Source organism: Cherax quadricarinatus, chromosome 35, assembly GCF_038502225.1.
Source record: "Cherax quadricarinatus isolate ZL_2023a chromosome 35, ASM3850222v1, whole genome shotgun sequence".
NCBI classification, from domain to species: domain Eukaryota; kingdom Metazoa; phylum Arthropoda; class Malacostraca; order Decapoda; family Parastacidae; genus Cherax; species Cherax quadricarinatus.
This window is the reverse complement of record NC_091326.1, coordinates 10,875,073-10,896,731: the sequence shown is the minus strand read 5'-3', so window position 1 is coordinate 10,896,731 and position 21,659 is coordinate 10,875,073. Positions and strand designations below refer to the sequence as shown.

Here is a 21,659-nt window from a genome sequence, read left to right as displayed (position 1 = left end):
AATTCCCCTTATGCCTTGGTGAGAGGATGTTGGACAATCTCAGGCCCCGGACAATTATTGTGCTTTCTCTTATTGTACCAATGGTGCCCCTACTTTTCACTGGCGGTATTTTGCACCACCTGCCCAGTCTTTTGCTTTCGTAGGGAGTGATTTCCATGTGCAGATTAGGGATCATTCCTTCTAGGATTTTCCAAGTGTAGATTATGATATACAGTGGACCCCCAGTTATCGTAATTAATCCGTTCCTGAGAGAGTGACTAAACCCAAATCTGACAATTTCCGAATTAATTTTCCCCTTAAGAAATAATGTAAATCCAATTAATCCTTTCCAGACACTCAAAAGTATTCAAAATAAATAATTTTTTACATGAATGAAATATACATATTATTACACAGAAAACAATGAGACATGCAGAATAAAACAATAAAATGACACTTACCTTTATTGAAGACTTGTTTATGAGTGATGAGACAGGAGGGGAGAGGATGGAGGTGTACTATTGTTTGGAAGGGGAATCCCCTTCCATAATGACTTCAGGTACAAAGTCCTTTTCTGGGGTTACTTTCCTTCTTTGTTTTTTAATGCCACTAGGACCAGCTTGAGAGTCACTGGACCTCTGTCGCTCAAAAAAAGTGTTCCAGAGAGGTCTGTATCTGGCGTTTCTTTAAAACTTCCCTAAAATGGGACACAATATTGTCATTGTACATGTTGCCAACACAACCTGCAACAGCTGTCAGGATGTTCATCCATAAGCATTTGCACCTCACTCCACTGCACAAATGTCCTTCATCTTTGAAGAAGGCGATTTCCTCCATCTCTCCTCCTCCTCCTCTGAAGCAATTTCCTCAGCTGTGGTCTGTTGCTGTTGCAGATGAAGGCCTTGCAGCTCTTCAGTTGTTAGCTCTTCATTGTGGTCCTCATTCTTCTACATCCTAGCCACTCACATCCAACCCCATGGAAGTCCCCAATGCTACAATACTTTCCACAACTGCCATAGGCTTGTCAGAGCCAGCCCCAAACCCTTCAAAATCCCTCTCTTGGACACATTCTGGCCACAATTTTCTCCAAGCAGAGTTCAAAGTCCAGGAAGTGACTCCCTCCCAAGCCTTACCTATAAGGTTTATGCAGTGGAGGATACTGAAGTGATCTTTCCTTTGGTGTACAGTTTTTTGAAGTTTGAAATGATCTGCTGGTCCATGGACTGGATGAGAGGTGTGGTATTAGGGGGCAAGAACTTCACTGTGATGAAACGAAACTCCTTCACCATTTGCTCTTCCAAGTCTGGAGGATGACCAGAAGCATTGCCCATTACCAGGAGGCACTCGAGTTCCAATTTATTTTCCAGGAGGTATTTCTTCACACTGGGGCCAAACACTTCATTGAACCAATCAAGGAGAATGTCCCTCGTGATGCATGCCTTACTGTTTGCCATCCACATCACACACAATTTACTCTTGGCGACACTGTTTTTCTTGAACACTCTGGGATTTTCAGAGTGAGACATCAGTAAAGGCTTCACTTTGAAATCCCCACTAGCATTACTAGCGAACATGAGAGTTAGCCTGTCTTTCATAGGCTTGTGTCCTGGGGGTGCCTTTTCCTCCTGCGTGATGTAGGTCCTCTTTGGCATTTTCTTCCAAAAAAGGCCTGTTTCATCACAATTGAACACTTGTTGGAGTTTGAATTGTTCAGCCTCTATGTACCCCTTGAATTCCTGAATATATTTTTCAGCCGCATATTTGTCAGAACTTGCAGCCTCACCATGCCTTACCACACTGTGTATGCCACTATGCTTCTTAAATCTCTCAAACCAGCCTTTGCTGGCCTTAAATTCACTAACATCAGCACTAGTTCCAGGCATATTCTTTATGAGATCAGCATGCAACTGCCTTACCTTTTCACAAATTATCGACTGCATAACACTATCTCCTGATAACTGTTTCTCGTTGATCCACACCAACAACAAAGTCTCCATATCTTCCAATATTTGCGATCTCTGTTTAGTAAGCATATTTGCACCTTTCGCAACAACAGTTTCCTTGATTTCCTTTTTCTTGGCCACGATAGAAGCAATGGTTGAATGGGGTTCGTTATACAAACTGGCCAGCTCTGCGACACATACCCCACTTTCATATTTTGCAATGATGTCTTTCTTGAATTCTATAGTGCATCTCACCTTCTTTACCAAAGGGCTGGCACTAGAAGCTTTCTTTGGGCCCATGGCGGCTTATTTAGCAGTTACAAGCCCTAAAAAGAACGGAATAATACAAAATGAATCGTATGAACGCATGGGATTGTTCTCGCTGGCTGATAAACAATGGCACACTGGCTGTAAACGGTGTGTCGGGCCGTGCAGACACATTTGGGACGACTGACTATTTCCGTGCTCAATGACGATCACCGAGCCAATATTTCGATGAAAAAACGCTATTTCCGAATATTACGAAATCCAATGACTACGAAATTCGGGGGTCCACTGTATCTCTCTCTTGCCTGCATTCCAGCGAGTACAAATCAAGTTCTTCCAAGCATTCCCAGTGGTTAAGGTGTTGGACGAAACTTGTATGTGCAGTAAAAGTTCTCTGTACATTCTCTAGAGCTTCCAGAATAGAGAGAAAATGTGATTTAAAAAGGGTCATCAATGGCTTGGCATCTCGTGTTTCGAACATTCTCATTATCCATCCTATCATTTTCTTTGTAGATGTGATAGTGGCACTGCTCAGCCATCTCTTTGCTTGACACCTCACAGTTGTTTTTTAATTTGCTTATTTGTGGGTAAATATAAGTTTTATTGGTTTCTATAACTTATTCTAATCTAATATGACTTAGCCTAATCTAGCATAACCAAACATAATCAAATACGTACAGTGGTATCCCGAGTTTCGAACTCTCTTCGTTCCAGAAGGCTGTTCGAGTGCCATTACCTAACTAATTTGTTCCCACAAGGAATAATGTAAATTAGATTAGCCTGTTTCAGACCCCCAAAAATACACTTACAGAAGCACTTACAATAATACACTTACATAATTGGTCGAGCTGGGAGCAGTTCGAAGCTCGGGGTACCACTGTACATATAATTAACTTTAACCAAACCAAACCTAATGTATCCTCACCTAACCTAATCTAGCAAAACAGAGAGAGGGAAAACTATACTACTCACCATCACCAGACACTATCTATCATCAAACACTACATTATTATTATAATCAAAAAGAAGCACTAAGCCAATCAAACACTACAGCCTCGCCTAACTTAACGACGGAGTTCCGTTCCTAATACCGCATCAATAAATGAATTCATCGCTAAACGAGGAGCATACTATGATGGTAGCGGGTTTATGTCAACCATCTTTGATATTGCTTTAATGTCACCCTTGCACCATTTATAACATTTTTAGTATATTTTTAAATGTTTATACAGTAGTGTACTGTATACTGTAATAAACAAAATTTACAAATTAGAAAAGGAGATGACCTTCCGAAGGGAGGCTGAACAAGCTTCAGATGCTTGCAAATCAGTTTTCCTGGTTTAAGAAATGGTATGATACCGACAAGATGTGGAAAAACCGCTATTTATTACAGGAAACGTTTTGCCACAAGTGGCGAATATTAGGACTGAAGATGCCACTCATGGCAAAACATTTCCTGTAATAAATGTTCTGAACTGTACATGTCTTTCCTGGTTTACTAGTTCAACTTTAGTTGATCCGTGGCGGCATGTGAGTAATATTCCAGTGGAAAACACAAGTGCCGATGTCGACCTTCAGTTTAATGCAGTGTGAAGAATTAGACACATACGCAACATTTGGGTATCTTTATTTGTAGATGTTTCACCATCCTGTGGCTTTATTAATGTAAATTGGCTGCTCATCGTCCATCACATCCTCAGCGCTTACAAATCTTATTTGAAAATCCAAAATCTTAAAACACTTCTTCTTGAGGTGACGTCACGGTCATGAGTGTTCCTCACCTCCCTTCACAACGAGTTTGCTGTGTGCCCTGATGTTAATTACAGTGAGTGCCATGGGATTCATCGCAGTAGTCAAACTCCAAAGGGAAAGAGAGCACTGGTCTCTTCTCAGCACCAGTGATCTAGTGGCTAAGGTAGAAAAGCCAGGCTAAAGGAAACGAGGCAGAAGTTTGAGAAAAAAGGCGTCAAAGAAAACTGACCAGGACCAGACGTAAGATAATAATCCCAGCTACTTCCCTGAAGGATCAGCTCATGCGCACATTTTAGATATGCAGGACTGGGACCAAAATCAGGCGCAAAGGAAGGGGAAAAATAAGAAAAAGAAAATTAATTATGAGGACAACACAACCGATGATCCCCAACTAGACTTGATGCTAACTGTCCTCAGGTTCCCATTAACAAAATGGCATATACAAAATAATGAACCTTAAGAAGGTAGGGCTGAATAGTATGTAGACATGTCCAGGTGAAAAGCGTGGTCAAGGGTCCAAGGAACAAGCGCAACCATGTTTGTGTAGGGTCCAAGTATTTAACTAATGAAGAGGAAAATATTTGTTTAGTGAATTGCACTTCAGGTGTTTTGTGGATGGTTAGTTCCTTTGTACACATTGGTTTAAATATTTCTTTTGTTCAGATTATGTTGTGCAGAGTTATACATATTACTTGGGTTCAATAATAACCCACATGGAGACACAATGTACTCCATAAAAAAAAAAAACATTTAAATCACAACATATCAAACATATGGAATTTTCTTTAATTCATTCAGTTTACCTGGAGTTTACCTGGAGAGAGTTCCGGGGGTCAACGCCCCCGCGGCCCGGTCTGTGACCAGGCATGTGTTTATATCTATATTATCGTGGTGAAAGACTACATTCAGATTAGATATAACTACATGCAGAGTAGATGTAACTACATTCATTGTACATGTACTACATTCAGGCTATATACCTTTGATATACCTTTGAAGAGTTTTGAGTTCCTCTACTCTCTGAGCCTGGCCATGGGTCAGGCTCGTCACTGGATGTAACTACATTCAGGTTAGATGTAACTACATTCAGGTTAGATGTAACTACATTCAGGTTAGATGTAACTACATTCAGGCTAAATTTAAACTACATTCAACAGGTCACAAGTATGCACCTCAATCCAGAAGATAATTCCTCCTATTCCATGGGCCACTACTTAATCAGTTTCCTGTGTGGAACTTTATTAATGGGCTTACAATACTGCATTCTTCATCTTGGTCTACTGCCTCGAATAACTTAATGAAAAAGGTTAGTTAAATCGTAGGGCAAGAAGAACACCCCTTTGTAAAACTGTGCTGAGATTCGTTGATCAAATTATTTTCTTTTCAAGGTGGCTTTGAATTTGATCAGCAATTGTTGATGCCATCAACTTCCCCACAATGAGGTTAGGCTGATGAGGCTACAATTTGAAGCTAAGGCCCTATCTCCCACTTTGTAAATGGGTATCACATTTGCTATTTTCCATTTACCCAGTACAATACCTTTTTGTAGTGAAATGAAGAGACTAGCCAAGGGTTTGAAAAGTTCCTCCTTACATTCCTCTAGAAGCCTTGAAAACAGCTCATCAGGAACCTTTTGATTTATTTGGCTTCACTCTTTCTAAATGAGGACCATGTCACCAGTGACCTTGATATTGCATAATTTTTCACCCTGAGCAGTATAATTACTGATTTCTGGGACTGCATCTGTATTCTTGTGTGATAAAACTGGTAGGAAGTGCTTATATAGGTTAAAGGCAAGATAAAAATGCTTTACTTTCTTGGGCTTTTACAGGGAAGTGATTAAGCACAAAATGCAGTACATTAATATCAAAGAAACCCAGTCTTCCTCAAGAATTAGCAATGAAAGAGGTTTCATGAACATAACTTGTTAGAATTCCTGTTAATCTTTGAGCTTATCTATTTGTCATCAACATTTACTGCAATTACTCCCAGTAAGTACAAACTCGAAGCTTTACAGTACATATAAGGATATTCAGCATTTTAAGACAATATACTTCCCTACTTGGATGAAACTTCAATAATAAAAAGGGTTAGTACACTTTGATACATAGACAGCAGTAGATACCTCATTCCTTTTACCTGAATACAGTATATATTCCTAGTTTGAAAATAATAGGAATATACATGTATACTATACTCAGGTTTATATATTAACATGCATTATATATATGTATAGAGATCAGATGCTTGATATTAAATAAGTAATATAGCACATTTCCTAAAATCTTGTTTATGTATATGTTGGATCAAAATACTGTACATATGTGCAAAAGCATTAAAAAAGTAATCTGGAATTTCCAGTAGCAACTGCCAGTCTAATTAAAGTGGTCTTAGGAGTCTTGCAACTGTGATGAAATGGGGGAAATTTATTTCTTGCCTATACAGTAGTACATACAATATATAAGCATACATAAGCACCTAGAGATGATCATACATAGCCCTTAGGTTTAAAGTATGAACTGAAGACTAAATTAGATATGGATAATCAAAATAAGTTGAAATTTTTGTGCTTAAATTGCATTTTAACATATGTAACAGTTTATACAATATGTTGCACAGCAGAAAAGAATAAGTCCCAGATTCAAACAATAGAGATACATGCATGGGGGAGATCAGAGATATGAAGTTCATATTACCATACTTTATTATGAGGCTCTGAGCCTACAATATCTAAGCATTCCTACAGATAAAATGTTAAATTGATTTGTTCACTAACCATGATTTTGATCGTGGCTCTTATACTTTTCTGCCACACATTGCCTTGTTTAAAACTTTTAATAGCTGATAATGATAAGGCAATCTTGTCAATTGTGATTTTTTTTTTCTGAAATTCAGTATCTGAGATGTCAAATGAGGTTAAACTGTCTAAGGCCAAATTTATATTTTTCATCCTACATAAATAATGATGCTTTTATAATCTCATCATGTTGACTCCAATATGTTACCTTTACAGGGCTTGACCAACAAGAGGAAAGTTTTGGAAACTTGAAATATGTTTACAAGTACCCTCAAAATGACCTCAGTCTTAACTCTCGACCTTCGGAACAAACATTACTGAACACCATGTTTAAGCTGAATAAAAGATGTGGTGATGTTATTTTTTACTTTTGTTGGTTGATCTATTTGTAATTACCCTATGGAATAATACACAAATAATGGCCTGGTGGTTAACGCTCTCGCTTCACACGGTGAGGGCCTGGGTTCGATTCCCAGCCAGAGTAGAAACATTGGACGTGTTTCTTTCAACCTGTTGTCTATGTTCCCCATCAGTAAAATGGGTACCTGGGTGTTAGTCGACTGGTGTGGGTCGCATCCTGGGACACTGACCTAAGGAGGCCTGGTCACAGACCGGGCCGCGGGGGCGTTGACCCCCGGAACTCTCTCCAGGTAAACAGGTAAACACAGGAGAGAGATACTTACGACGACGTTTCATTCCAAGTTGGACCAAAATGTCGTTGTAAGCTTCTCTCTCCTGCATGTGGATTATCTGTGTACTGTTCCAGTCACAGTATTGTGCCTTTTTGGAACAGTGCCTTGTCTCAATCAGGTCATGTGTCAGTATTGTATACCATCATATTCACTTCCTTTCTGCACTGATACATACAAAACAGTCATTACACTGAATGATTCAAATTATTTGTTTAACCTTCTTGCCTCATTCTTTATACCATAGTCGAAAATCTCCCAATTACAATTTGCTTTTCCTTTCCAGTCATTGCATCCCTTTTCTACTCTGTCTCTTATTCACATTTAGTAGCTCGCCATGAAGATTACCTTGTGTCATATTTGTTTTTCCAGTTTAGTTTCAGTTAAGTTGCATATTTGTGAGGTTTCCGACTCGCTTTTTGATGCAAGTTCCTATTACTGACACTTGTATTAGTATTTAATTAGTGTAATACTAATAATATTCCATTTCCCATGATCAAAAATAATTATTCTTATCAGGTTATCCATTTTTAACAAACGTATTTTCTTTCAATGATAAATACTTTTGACAGAAAATGGATGCAGTATAGGCAGCACTCTTACAGGTCTTCGTCAACCTTTAGCCTACATGCATTATCTTGAAAATAATATGTACTAATAATGGAGCTGAACACATGGTACCGTGCAAAGATATGGTGCTTCTCCTACTGAACTATGTATGAAAAGAGGAATGGAGGCCCATTTCATACACCTGAAAGAATTTAACACTAGCTCCTGGCAATAAATTTAAATTATGAATGGGAGAATGAAAGCAGATTGCCATTCTAAGATATAATCAGATAGGTCTCTACTAGAATTCATTGGTTACCATAACCCTACACATTAGGACAATTATCTGCATATTTTCTAGTCACCATTCTGAGGAATTTAACACTCATTGTCTCCCACATAGATCTACATTACTGATGAAGTGTCACTCATATGGATCTGTTTTAAGCACAGTACCCTCAAATATGCTGCGAGTCATAAATTTTGGCCTAGACATGGGAGGATGGGTCTGTGCAGTGAGTGTGCACAGTATAAAAGAAACCAGTCCTGCCCCCATGCAGTGCATGATGGGAAAACCAAACCTCTGACCTAATGTTTGGTTTAAAATAGCAATGTATTGAGGTGCTTTCTAGTTTTTTAGTTGAATGGAAGACATACTGTACTAGTAAAATAAAAATGATTTGGTCAGTTTTGAATCAGAAGTAACTTGAAATTGGGCCCAATGTTGTGAAAATATTCAAATTTTGGCAATTTTCCCCAAAAGGTAAGTTTTCTGCCAATTTTTTTTCTACAAAATCATGACACTGTCAGCACTTAATTTTAAGGGTTGTGACAGTGAATTTTCGGATCTGAGCGATAAAGGGTTAAGGAGTGCTGTATGTGTTTCTAATTACACTCAGATTGTGCTGTTCAAAATACTTAGACCAACATAACAGCATTATCAGTGCACAATTCAAGACTTGGCCATCCAGAATGCTATATTAAAAAAATGTCCAACAAATAAGTAAAATGAAAACAATATAAAGAAATCTAATACTAAATTGTTAATTCCTTAACACAAAAATCGTCCGGGAACATGAAAAAAAACATAATCCCTGTTTACAATACAGTTTTATATCAATGTCCTATCAAAATAGATATATACAGTATTGTAACTGTATAACCAATACTTTCAAAATTTAATGACTAGAGTAACTTAATATATGTGATCAGTTAAATATGCACAAGACAATTTGACAGTTTTCCAGAATGTTACCAACCATTATCATATTATTAACTGGGAATTACCATGAAAATAATTAATGAGTAAAACAGTTCTCACGAAGTTTTTAAGAAAATGCAATGGATCACAAAGAGTGGATAGTCTCCAGCTAATATTAATGTACACTGATTCACTGCTCTGTTCTATTGTACATATACAATAGGGAATGTTAAAAAAATTATGCACAAACACAAAGGAAAAATTTAACTCTTGAATATCTTGGGAAATATTTTGCTTGTTCATTAATTGGGATGTTTTACTGTTAATTCCCAGTAAGCATTACCTGTAGGTTACTTGTAGTCAGTTACACAGGGTCACCAACCCACCGACCTTCTCACAGACCAACCCTCTTGGTTGCTTGCCTGATCGACCAGGCTGTTGGCTCCAGCTGCACGCAGACCAAGATGTGTATTACAGCCTCGCTCTGGTGGAAAACTGCTTAAGTGCCTTGTGCATGAAATTTTAATCAAAGTGGCTCGTGAATTTTGATGATGATAAGAGACTGGACAGTTCCACCAAACAAATTCAGGTTTCACCTGTCAAATTCAACTTTTTTTGGAGGGGGTGGGGGAGAAAGGACAGAAAGAATAACAAAAAGTCCTATGCTGTTTACTGTATGTGAACTTCAATAATGCCTTTGAAAGCAACAAAAACCTGGTTGGCCAATCAATCAACTAGGAAGCCCAGCCTCAAGCCAGGCTGCGAGGGTAAAAGAACTGCCAAAACTGATCAAAGGAATGATACTGAATAAGAATTCTTCCAGAATGAGACATGCCTGAATGACAGGCTAGTTTACACAAATGGGATTAAATCATAATGGTAGCCAACCCAGTGGTGGACCCTTCAGTATACACAATCAACAGTGACGTAATGAACAGACAACACCAAGAGGAAGAGAACAGGGAGCTCCAGGATGAGTGACAGACTTATGCTTCAAGGAATGTTTAATGTGGATAAATATAAAGCCCTAAATATAGAACCTAATCAACCCGGATGTATAAAAGATTAAAATTAGAAGTAAGGTTAACTACAACTTTAAACGAGGAAAGCTTAATGTGGATAAATATAAGGCCCTAAATATAGAACCTAATCAACCCGGATGTATAAAAGTTTAGAATTAGAAGTAGGTTAACTACAACTTTAAACCAAGGCAACACTGCATTAGTGTTAGTAATACATTTTAATCGATTGCCTGGTATCACAGAGAAGTATATGTGTCTGATGCCCCAAGGTTGTAGTATAAGTCCACCTATCATTGGAGTAACCACATTTGAACTGAGCTGCACAATCTTCTCTCCATTATTTAAAGTGCAACAACACTTGGTAGAATTCGGTTAATAGCTTATATTTTACAATACATATAACCTATATACACCACACAATATATATTTTTTGTGAAAATTATTATTTTGGTAGATGCTAGCAAAAGCAGTACATTGTGGTTGTACAGTAGGTCCAAACCAATCAACACTTAGCTTAAGTTGCATTAGGTTACTTTACAGAGTTCATTGGGTTACGTTATTTACAATTTGTACAAGGTATCTCAAAAGGTAGGTAGTAGGTTGGTAGACAGCAACCTCCAGGGAGGTACTACCATCCTGCCAAGTGAGTGTAAAACGGAAACCTATAATTGTTGTACATGATGGTAGGATTTCTGGTGACTTTTCTGTCTCATAAACATGAAAGATTTCACGTACATCTTGCTACTTCTACTTACACTTAGGTCACACTACACATACATGTACAAGCATATACATATATACACACCCCTCTGGGTTTTCTATTTTCTTTCTAGTTCTTGTTTATTTCCTCTTATCTCCATGGGGAAATGGAACAGAATTCTTCCTCCGTAAGCCATGCGTGTTGTAAAAGGCAACTAAAATGCCAGGAGCAAGGGCCTAGTAACCCCTTCTCCTGTATAAATTACTAAATTTAAAAAGTGAAACTTTCGTTTTTCTTTTTGGGCCACCCTGCCTTGGTGGGATACGGCCGGTTTGTTGAAAAAAAAAATCTCAAAAGGTGAAATCTGCTGAACACAGTACAATTCAAACTACTGTACTGTATAATTAATGGCCGAAATTCATCAAGTAGTCGTCTGTTATCCAAAAATGCATAAATAAAAGGGATAGGCAAAAGGAGGTGATAACATCAAAATTAAAACAGAACCCCCAAAAATATTTTCAGATTTAACTAAGAAATTGTAGAAGAGTGGAACAAACTAACCAAACAATGTCATCGAAACAATTATCTTACGAAGCTTTAACAATAGGTTGGGCAGATACAAGAGTAAAAAATAGTTGGGTGAAGGTAGGTTCTGTCACGCATGGGCTAGAGGTCTTGCTGCAGTTATCATGTTCTTATGCAAGAATCTGGTACACTACTTCGCTTATGCCTATGTATACACACACCCAAGGATAACATGGTCAATACGAATGAAGCGATAAAGAAAACAGGTATGAAAACAACAGAATCAGTATTTATTTTTTTATATTGTAGCTATTCATGACAGTCAAACTCTCACGTCACTTATCAAGTCAACCAACAAGGCTGACATGCCTGACAATCTCAATTAATGTATGATTCTTTGTAATCAATACAACCCCACTGCGCATAGCAAGCGCAACACCCCCAACCCCCTTCCTCAAACCGTGCTGAACCACACCACAGACTTCGTCTCAAGAATTTAATGACATGGCCTGTGAGTTACGAAATGGTTTCTAAACGTAAATTACACGAAGACCTTATTTTTTTTCTCATGCCAATAAGAAATGCGATCATCGTTTAATAATTTAATTCCTTGGTTGAAATTTAAATCAAAGCTTTGAGGTCATACGATCGCAAGATTGAGGTTTATAAGTGGAAGACAGGAATAAATAAAGGGGATGTAAATAGTGTGCTGAAAATATCTAGCCTAGACAGGACTCGCAGCAATGGTTTTAAGTTGGAAAAATTCAGATTCAGGAGGGATATAGGAAAGTACTGGTTTGGTAATAGAGTTGTGGATGAGTGGAACAAACTCCCAAGTACCGTTATAGAGGCCAGAACGTTGTGTAGCTTTAAAAATAGGTTGGATAAATACATGAGTAGATGTGGGTGGGTGTGAGTTGGACCTGATAGCTTGTGCTAACAGGTCGGTTGCCGTGTTCCTCCCTTAAGTCAATGTGACCTGACCTGACTAGGTTGGGTGCATTGGCTTAAGCCGGTAGGGACTTGGACCTGCCTCGCATGGGCCAGTAGGCCTTCTGCAGTGTTCCTTCGTTCTTATGTTCTTATGTTCTTAAGAGCATAAATGAACAAAACGAACAAGTAGTAGGCCTACTGGTCCAAGGTAGTCAGGTCCTATTTACACCCAGCTCTCTTCACTCATGTACATATAACTTATTTTTACAGCTTTCCATAGCATTAACTTTAATAGCGCAAACTGCATGTTTCCACTCACAATTTGAGTGCGAAACCAGTTTTCTCGTATCCCTTTTCGATATATAATTACTCAATTTACATCCATTGTCACATGGTCTGTTTCGAATTTATATTGTAAAGCCCTTTTTCATATCCACTTATTTATATCTTTCATCAATACGGATGCTTCAGCCATTTTTATCCTTTCATTGTGTATTTTATAACGTAACATCAATTTTCACTTGGGGAAGTAAACCTACTTTCCCCAACTGAAAACCACCTCTTACAATCTATCCTTATTTTACTACGTTAATTTTCTTTCCCAACGTCAGTTTCTGAACGTTCCATGTAAACTTACAAATATTTTCTTGAAGTTGTTGTTACATACATCCATATTATTATCACCATCAATTTAAGCGCTAAACCCGAAATGGTCCTATAATAACAAACCTATATGTATATCTAATCACAAATAAGTAAATTTAATAAAACCACGACACGTCTTTCTGCACAATGGCTGCAAAGCACCAGAAAACGTTCAAATCTGAACGGTATCACTCATGGTGAGCGAATAGATTGTTCATGAACACTTGATAGGCAAACCTGTATAATTCCTGACGATCTAGTGTCAATCTGAAGTATGTTACGATATTCTTAACCTACTTAATCAAGTTGCGTAGTAAATAAGAAAGTCCCTTAAACTATCCAAAAGAATGAAGAGAAACTGTACAAGAATACAAAGCTAAAATCTAAAGAGAATGTTGCGAGTGACTGCAACTGACAACTGAGCCTTCAGACCAAGACCAGCTACACTACCAACCTTTCAAGGGAGGACCTTGATGCTAGCTAGGGAAGAGCTCCCGATCCAAGGAATCGTATTATCATGGGTAAAATGCTAAACCTATAGGGGCCATACAGCTACTGTGCTACTGTGGATGAAGAGCCAATTAAGACTAAGGGAAAGTGGCTCCAATTCTTTGGATCGAGAGCCTTTACCAGCCACATGGCACCTCCCAAGGAATTGGAGCTACTCTCCCTTTCCTTGGATCAAGACATTACCTCCCATTCCCCCAAGTGCTACATGACCCCCTAAGAGTTTAGCGCTTCCCCATGAATATACTAATAACACAATGAACCCCTTCTTGTCATACCTTTGCGTCAGTCTACTGACGCCAACACTGCCCGCTATGATGATTATGATATTAATGATAATAATAATAATACACTGCCAAATTAAAGTATGCCTTCTACATACTAAATTCCATGTACAGTACCACGCCCAACAAAAGAGTATTCAAGCATGTTAATTTCCCGTTTATATACTACTTATTGTTAACTAAAGACATTTCCCACGCGAGCACATTACTGAATGAGAGGCAAAAGCGGGGGATAAAAGGGATGGATAAAATAAATGGAGAAAAATAGAACGAAATGCGAATAGTAATGAAGGAAAACGTTAAAGAGAGGAAATCAGACATGCTCTAAAATAAGCGATAGAGACCAGATATCGCCCGGACGGGTCGATAGCAACTACGACTCTACAATCAAGATCGGCGAAGGGAGAATAGTTGACCGGCCTGATGGATTATTTCCAATGAATATTTCACTGGGCAAGCAAGAAGGGCGAGGCGTGGTGGGTGGTGGTGGAGGTGGCAGACTTACCAACGTGACTGGTCAACCCTCACTCTGGACTGTACCTAACTCAAATTAGTAACCTTAGTTCAAAACCTATTGACTACGCATTGGTTATTAAGGCTGTAATATACTTGAACACTAACATCTAGAATATACTAATTTCTAAGGGATTTAAATAAAGTAAACTTTTCTTATGTTCTTCATACACAAAGATATATACCTCACTGTATATACCTTGTTGGCTACTCAAGATCCACCGTTTTCTCTACACCCATCCCCACCTAAATATTTACAAATATGAGAACTATAGAAAACTGCAAACTGCCTAATCAATGTGAAACTAAGTGGATTTTGTGTAGACTTCTTGTTGTATATATTTGTTTAGTGACAAGATCTTGTTTATTTAACTTATCTTCTTATCAAGAATGAGCTACTAATCATTCTCAACATTTCAATGTTACAACAAAAATAAGTTGGTGCTGTACGGTGCTATTCCACTGCCACTATCCTGATTAATTCTCTAAATATTATTACTAGATAGCCCGAGCCAATTCTGTCTTTTGTTTGCTTGTTCCACTTCATTCATCAACACTTACGTTTCTCGCGGCTAAAATAAACTGGATCGTCTTCTATTTGCAAGGGAGAACTCTAAGCTATACAACATTACAATAATTCCGGCTTAATCATGCTTTCGACGATTAATCAAACAAGCAAATATTATTCGACTAAATAATTTCGAATCTTTCAAACGTCATATCCCAACGCGGAGAGAAAACATTAGGTCTCCTCCCCAGCCCGTCTCCCGGCAGCCACACACCTTTCTTGTGCACTGCAGCTCACCAAGTCACGCGGAACTTAAGTTAGCGACACGGGAATAACCTATAAAACCAAATTTTAACTTATCTGCAACACATTTAACGTTCATCTTCCATTTAGACAGATTTCACTATGGATTCTACATGTCAATATGAGCGATTTCATGAATTCTCTTGTCTTAAACAGCCCATGTTAATATTTAACTCCGTAAAATAATTTCTCCCGCCAAATTAAATTCCCAGTCAAGCTAATGATGTACATTTCCCATCGGATTGTTTTCGCGGATTCTACTCATTTAAGTTTGCCAAATAAAGATTAGCAGATTGATGAGGTCTGGATGTTAAGATACCAAAGTGAGTATATGAATAGAGGTTGTGTGAGCGTGGAGGCCTGGGTTAGGGTGTGTGGCTGTAGCGGGGTTGGAGGCCACATACGGGCTGGGGACGAGAGCGGGGCGTGGAGTGGGGGACGGCAGACGTTACACATAAACTACAACATTCTTCTTAGCTCCACGGCTCCTAACCCAAACGCTTACATGAACAATTGATATTCACCAAGAATATCATTGAAAATGAGGTCATAAATGAAGAAAGTAGCGGCGTTGCACGTCCATGCGCAATATGTACAGGAAAGGACGAATGATAAACCTCGCCAGTTCCTGCACCAGTTCGGGAAATAAAAAAATATTTGAAGAATCTACCCCGACCGTAACCGGCAAAAAAAAATCTTTTTTCTTTTTTTTTTTTTTACCTGGAGAACCCTACGCTTAGCATGGTATCAGACCGCAGTTTGATGCAGTACAAATAACATATGCTAAGTTTATGGAATTATAAGAAGGGCTGGGAACTAGTCCCGTTAGAACGACACTGCAGTAACCCAGCCCTCGTCTGCCAGAGCTACCGACCTGTCGCCAACCAGTTGATTCATCACGCAAATCAACACGGATGGATATATGTGTATATGTATATATATATATATATATATATATATATATATATATATATATATATATATATATATATATATATATATATATATATATATATATATATATATGTATATATATATATATGTATATATATATATATAAAACAAGGATGCACGGAAGAATACATAAGGCAGAGTGTAGCCACCTTCCCACCCTACTAGGGTGCTGCAGCATGAGAGGTCATATACACTCCTGGCGGGGTCATGAAGAGACCTGCCCGCTTGCCCCTCGTCATTGGTGCAACAATACTGGTGGGTAGAGAGAGGGAGGGAGCACTCAGCCTCACACTGGCGAGACATGTTATTGTAGAGGGGGTGACGGCATCACACACCCTATAACCTGCCAACTATGTTGCCTCAACACCCGTGTTGGGAAGGTGAGTACGACGCCTCCTTGAAAAGTCATCATGCATATTGTATGGCGTCATCATATACATGGCAGAGCCGCGCCCAGACTACAGCGTGGCAGCGCAGCACACATCTACTTCGCTATGGCAGACAAGACAATAACACTAATTCCTTAAGAACCGGAATTAATATTAGTAACAGTAACAATAGGCTCGCGAAACAAAAGTGCTTCTGAGGTAAAAACTACAAGCTTGATGGATAGGGTGACATGTACATAAAAAGTAGGGCATAGATTGAGACAATGGTAGAGGTTAGGTCGCACCAGGTGACCGTAGCCACACTCAACCCCCACTACCAACACCACAAAACTACTCGGCCACCACACACGACTAACAGGTCTTCAGTCATCTGCAGTTTGCTTACATTTGCAGAGGAAACATCGATTCACCTGTGTAACATATGTGATAATGAACACATGTGCCTATATGACACTTGCGCGTCCACATATCCAGACGTGCACACTCGTCTCATCTGGCAATGATGGCCACAGCAAAACCAACTTTTAAATGCCACTTAACTAGTATTTTGTTCCTCAATGGGAATGTTACCATGGCAGTGCTTAACAATAGGCAGTCCACAATCATCACTAGACAAGTGTTTCTAATATCCCCTGAACACTGTTGCTGACTCATTTTAATATTCACAAAGCACTGCACTCAATACTATGAAATATCTTCACTGTATTGTTGCACACAGTAACATTTTTCATTTCAGCACTAGTTGAACACTGCTGGAAATATTGTTTTTTTTTTTCAACACTTTTGTTATTCTGGTTGATATATCGTACACTTATCATCACTAAGGTCTTGCAATGTTTGGTTCTTGCTGCAGTAACTTGCTGTAATCCATGAACGCGACCTGTAGTTGAGGAATAAGTATAACCAGCAAGGTGCAGGCTGTGGTTTAGCATGGGGGCCTGACTTTAGCATGCCTCAAGCTGTTGATATCAAGCCAATGAATCATTTAATGCTTGATCTTATCCCATTAGCTTCCCAATTTCCAGATTAACAAAGAAAACATGCACCAGAAAATTATTACAAATGACCTCAGGCAAAACTATTCTGACAAAAAGTCTAAAATTTACTTCATGGAAATATGAATTTACATATTTGAGGCATGTCACTGAGATACTTTGATCACATTTAACAAATTTACTCTTCTAGGAACAACATACTGACGCAAGTAAGCCTGATCCCTGCTAGCCCACGAAGCCTTCAAGCAAGAGCAGACTTTGTACTTACTTCTGAGAGGAAGGTCTGTGCGGCTTTCTGGGCACCAACATGGAGCAAGTATTCGTACACATACAACGCCAATCTAGAAGATATGAGAAAAGTTATAAACAACAGTGGAAACGTTAGTACAAACATTCAAGTTTATCATGCTTAAATTTAAGAGCAATAACAGTAAATATTTGTTGGATGTTTGTCTAAAAAACATATTTCCTTCCAGACTGTGGTACTTTAAATCTTTATATTTGTGATGACGGCATTTACACTTATCAAAAAGAAGCGCTAAACCTACAAGGGTAATACAGCGCAGCACGGCATTTACAAAAACAAAACAAAAATAATCTGGAATTAATGAGCCCTCTTTGAAGTGTACATAAGTCACATTTCACGGCCTACGAGTGGTGGTGTGGGAGGGTTGGGGGGGGGAACCATGTTACCGGGCTATTTTATTTTGAGAACTATAACATTTTTACGAAAAAAAACAATGGTAGAGGTAATGTAGAAATTATGTATTACATTAATGGAAACGCTTATATTCTGCAGCGTGGGAGATCTTCAGCAGTTTTAGAAAATACAGAACACTGAACTTAGAGGAGTTACATGGCGACCATGTGTAGTGCCCCCCCACCTCCTCCATATTTACCTACGAGCGCCCCCACACAAATAAATCTACAAGGGAGTCTGAGGAGGTAACCTAGACCTATATTTAAGTAGTCATATTACTTTCGAGAAATTATAGGGATGTCACTGTTTGTCATAAATGTCACTTTTGTATATATTATGAATATACCACATAAATCAAGACAAATTCTTATATCTACTGTATCTGCCTCTGTATTGGCTTACATAAATAAACAACTAACATAACTCTCATGCGCTTTGTGGCTAAAGATTTAAACCTGGCGCCAAAAGACAAGCGGCAAGCGTCCCCCTCTCCCTCACTGCTCTACAATGGTGGGGGCCACGCGGTCTCTCCCTTGTACACCCATAAGCATCACTACGTCTGTAAAGCACAATCACTAGCAGTAATACATCTTCACTTGAGTACCAGATGAAAAACGGCAGCAATATCAATGATTGTCAGGGGAGGCTGAACGCTTACTGGAACAGCTACTATCACTCGTCCTGCTACATCACCAAACCGCTTATTCCTATGTCGTAAAAACACACTATTTTCCTCATTTTATGCTTGCCGGATTAGTGACCACTAACACTGTCCTACCGAAGGCTACGACATCACATTATGTTTCTTCATTGAGTATGTTTCACTTACTTTTCCCTGGCTTGCGCATCGGAGGGCACGGACGAGCCCTTCCCCTTAGCGTACATGTTGAACACTGTACTGTAGCCAAGTCGACTCAGCAGCGGGGGACGGGGGGGAGTGGAGACATGCCGGGAGATGAGGGGGGAGGACGGTTGCCATGACGACTAGCTAACGCTACGTCCTGATTGGCTGTCAAGCTTACCTGGGGGGGGAGAGGTGGGGGTGCGCACGTGGGATGCTAGTTAGTCTTGTTGTTGTCCTATGTTCCTCACACTACTTCAAACTCTCTTCCTTCATGTTCCTAGCAGGAATATATATTTACAGCTATGTATTTTACAACAAATCAAAGATATTTTCAAGTAATTAATCAAAGAATATGGAAAAAGAATTAACATGGACAATTTGGCATAACAATACCAATGCTGCTAACCCATAATAGCTGATGAGAGCGTCCTTCTGACATTATATTGGTATTGCTTTTATTAGTGTATCTTACTATTTAAACAGTTACATTTTCCATTAATCAACATTATACACGAACTCCCAAAGTAACAAAGCCTTGAAAGCACTATATCTGCTTTGACAGCATCAAGTTGTGTGTTGTGAGTGGGAGCAGCAGTAGCTGCTTGACACACCAAGTGGGACCTAACAATGTTCCCTACACTTGTCTGAGGATACCAGCGTCGCTACCGAACATCCAACATCTACCAAACATCCTTCACCTTAACATAGGTGGGCTGTTTACCAGAATAACCCACTGGAAATATGTAACATTATTTGATATTACTGGTGCATGATTATGTAACATCTGTGTACCATTAAAAACCATTGTGAAAACAGTTAACTTGCTTATAAATCAATTTGTAGATTGTCCTAAAGAAAAACTTAGTAAAGGACCCCAATGGAAATAAATGACTGTGTTTTTGGGGGGTTATCCTATGTAATTTATGCTATGTGTAACTGTACTTATGTGTACCTGTTCCTAAATAAACTTACCATTATTGTTATGGAAGGGATGGGAGGTATTCAGGTATTCAGGGAACTGAAGAATAGACCCAATTCCCTAGATCAAGAGCCCCTGACCAGCACCAAGGAGCCTCCCTTAAATTATGCCCTTAGACACACCCACAGAGGACAAATTCACATCAATGAATAAAAGTCAGACGACCACATAATTTTCAATTTTAATAGTCAAAAACTGAGTTAATTATACGAGTAAAGGCCTGGATTAGTTGGGGCACACAAGGCCATGGTGAATACAATGTGGCGCCTTACCCAGACCTGATCTTCATACAACACTCAACGACCACCAAGCTATGAAAGAATTTAGAACTACTTAGCCACGTGTGACAGTGACACTGTAACTACTTAACTATGTATGACACTAAAACTGCTGAACCACACATGCTTTGAAATTACTTAACTTCACGTAATACTCTAACTACATCATTACATATGATGCTTCGTAATTAATCCAAAAATGACAATTGCGTCTGACAGTCAGAAAATATGTTAGGCAAGCGCCTGTTTATGTTGACTCAGGCCACCGTTCGCAAGGATTTAATACTCTTTTAGAGACTCAAGTATTCTTGATGTTTTATATATATATATATATATATATATATATATATATATATATATATATATATATATATATATATATATATATATATATATATATATATATATGTGTGTGTGTGTGTGTGTGTGTGTGTGTGTGTGTGTACTCACCTATTTGTGGTTGCAGGGGTCGATTCATAGCTCCTGGCCGGTGTGTGTGTGTGTGTGTGTGTGTGTGTATTACATTGATAAACTTCCAACCCAGCCAACTGTAGCTGACAGAATCTACAGAACTACTGGAGAATAGGAGTAACATTTACAATTTACAGGCTACGATCTGATAAATTAGACACATGTGCAATACTTGGGTATATTTATTGAGGAAACGTGTCGCCACACAGTGGCTTCATCAGTCCATACAAAGGACAACGGTGAAGAACAGGAGGAGTTTGAGGAAATCAGTCCTTCAGCCTTGAGTCAATGTAGTCAGTCCATCAATCTTGAAAAGACTGCTGTATTCTTTTCAAGACTGATGTACTGACTACATCGACTCAAGGCTGAGGGACTGATTACTTCAAACTTCTCCTGTTCTTCACCATTCTCCTTTGTATAGATTGATGAAGCCACTGTGTGGTGAAACGTTTCCTCAATAAAAATACCCAAGTGCTGCACATGTGTCTAATTTATCAACTTGTCGGCTCTCTGAACTATTCATCTACAGGCTACGATCTGTTAAGCTACATTAGTTCATTGCGAAGTCCAGTCGTAATGTATAAATGGTATGTGATACCGACAAGTTGTTGGAAAACGACAGGAAATACAAACACTAAAATGCAAATATGGGCTTACTGCCCAAGCTAGGCAGGTCCAAGTCACACCCACCTAAGGAGCACTGTTGCAGGCCTACAGGCTTCAGGTAACCTTGAGCACGTAATGTACTTGACCAATAATGGTATTCTTGTCAGTCAAATTTGCCAGTATGACTGTCAGTCAGTGAACACACAAGTTACACAATATAACAAATAATTTTTAATATAAAAAATAACGCTAACGAAAACAGCAAAAGTACAGAAATAATGACAGTGCATCAATGACACAGTCGTAATGACAAAAAGCAATTACAA

The 21,659-nt window shown here is 38.8% G+C and overlaps 1 protein-coding gene and 1 long non-coding RNA gene across 20 annotated transcripts in view; one reads left to right on the top strand and one right to left on the bottom strand.

Annotated features, from left to right (window-relative positions):
- Ssdp (Sequence-specific single-stranded DNA-binding protein) overlaps window positions 1-19,072 on the bottom strand; it is an 876,306-nt gene extending 857,234 nt beyond the window's left edge. For all 18 annotated transcript variants that reach the window (XR_008407936.1, XR_008407935.1, XM_053785328.1 and 15 more), the window contains exons 1-2: window positions 18,985-19,072; window positions 17,724-17,796 (exon numbers count right to left, since the gene is read on the bottom strand). Coding sequence is in view for 16 of the 18 variants with exons in the window: in XM_053785328.1 (XP_053641303.1) it covers window positions 17,724-17,796; window positions 18,985-19,040 (129 nt within the window). In the remaining 2 variants the exon portion in view is untranslated. The remainder of the gene's footprint in view (window positions 1-17,723; window positions 17,797-18,984) is intronic.
- Window positions 16,329-19,866, top strand: LOC128694986 (uncharacterized). Of its 2 annotated transcripts, XR_008407939.2 has the most exons (4): window positions 16,329-16,451; window positions 17,646-17,835; window positions 18,255-18,400; window positions 19,562-19,866. It is a non-coding gene; the product is annotated as an uncharacterized lncRNA (long non-coding RNA). The 2 variants fall into 2 exon arrangements; XR_008407938.2 differs by lacking the exon at window positions 18,255-18,400.
- Window positions 19,867-21,659: the final 1,793 nt, after the last annotated feature.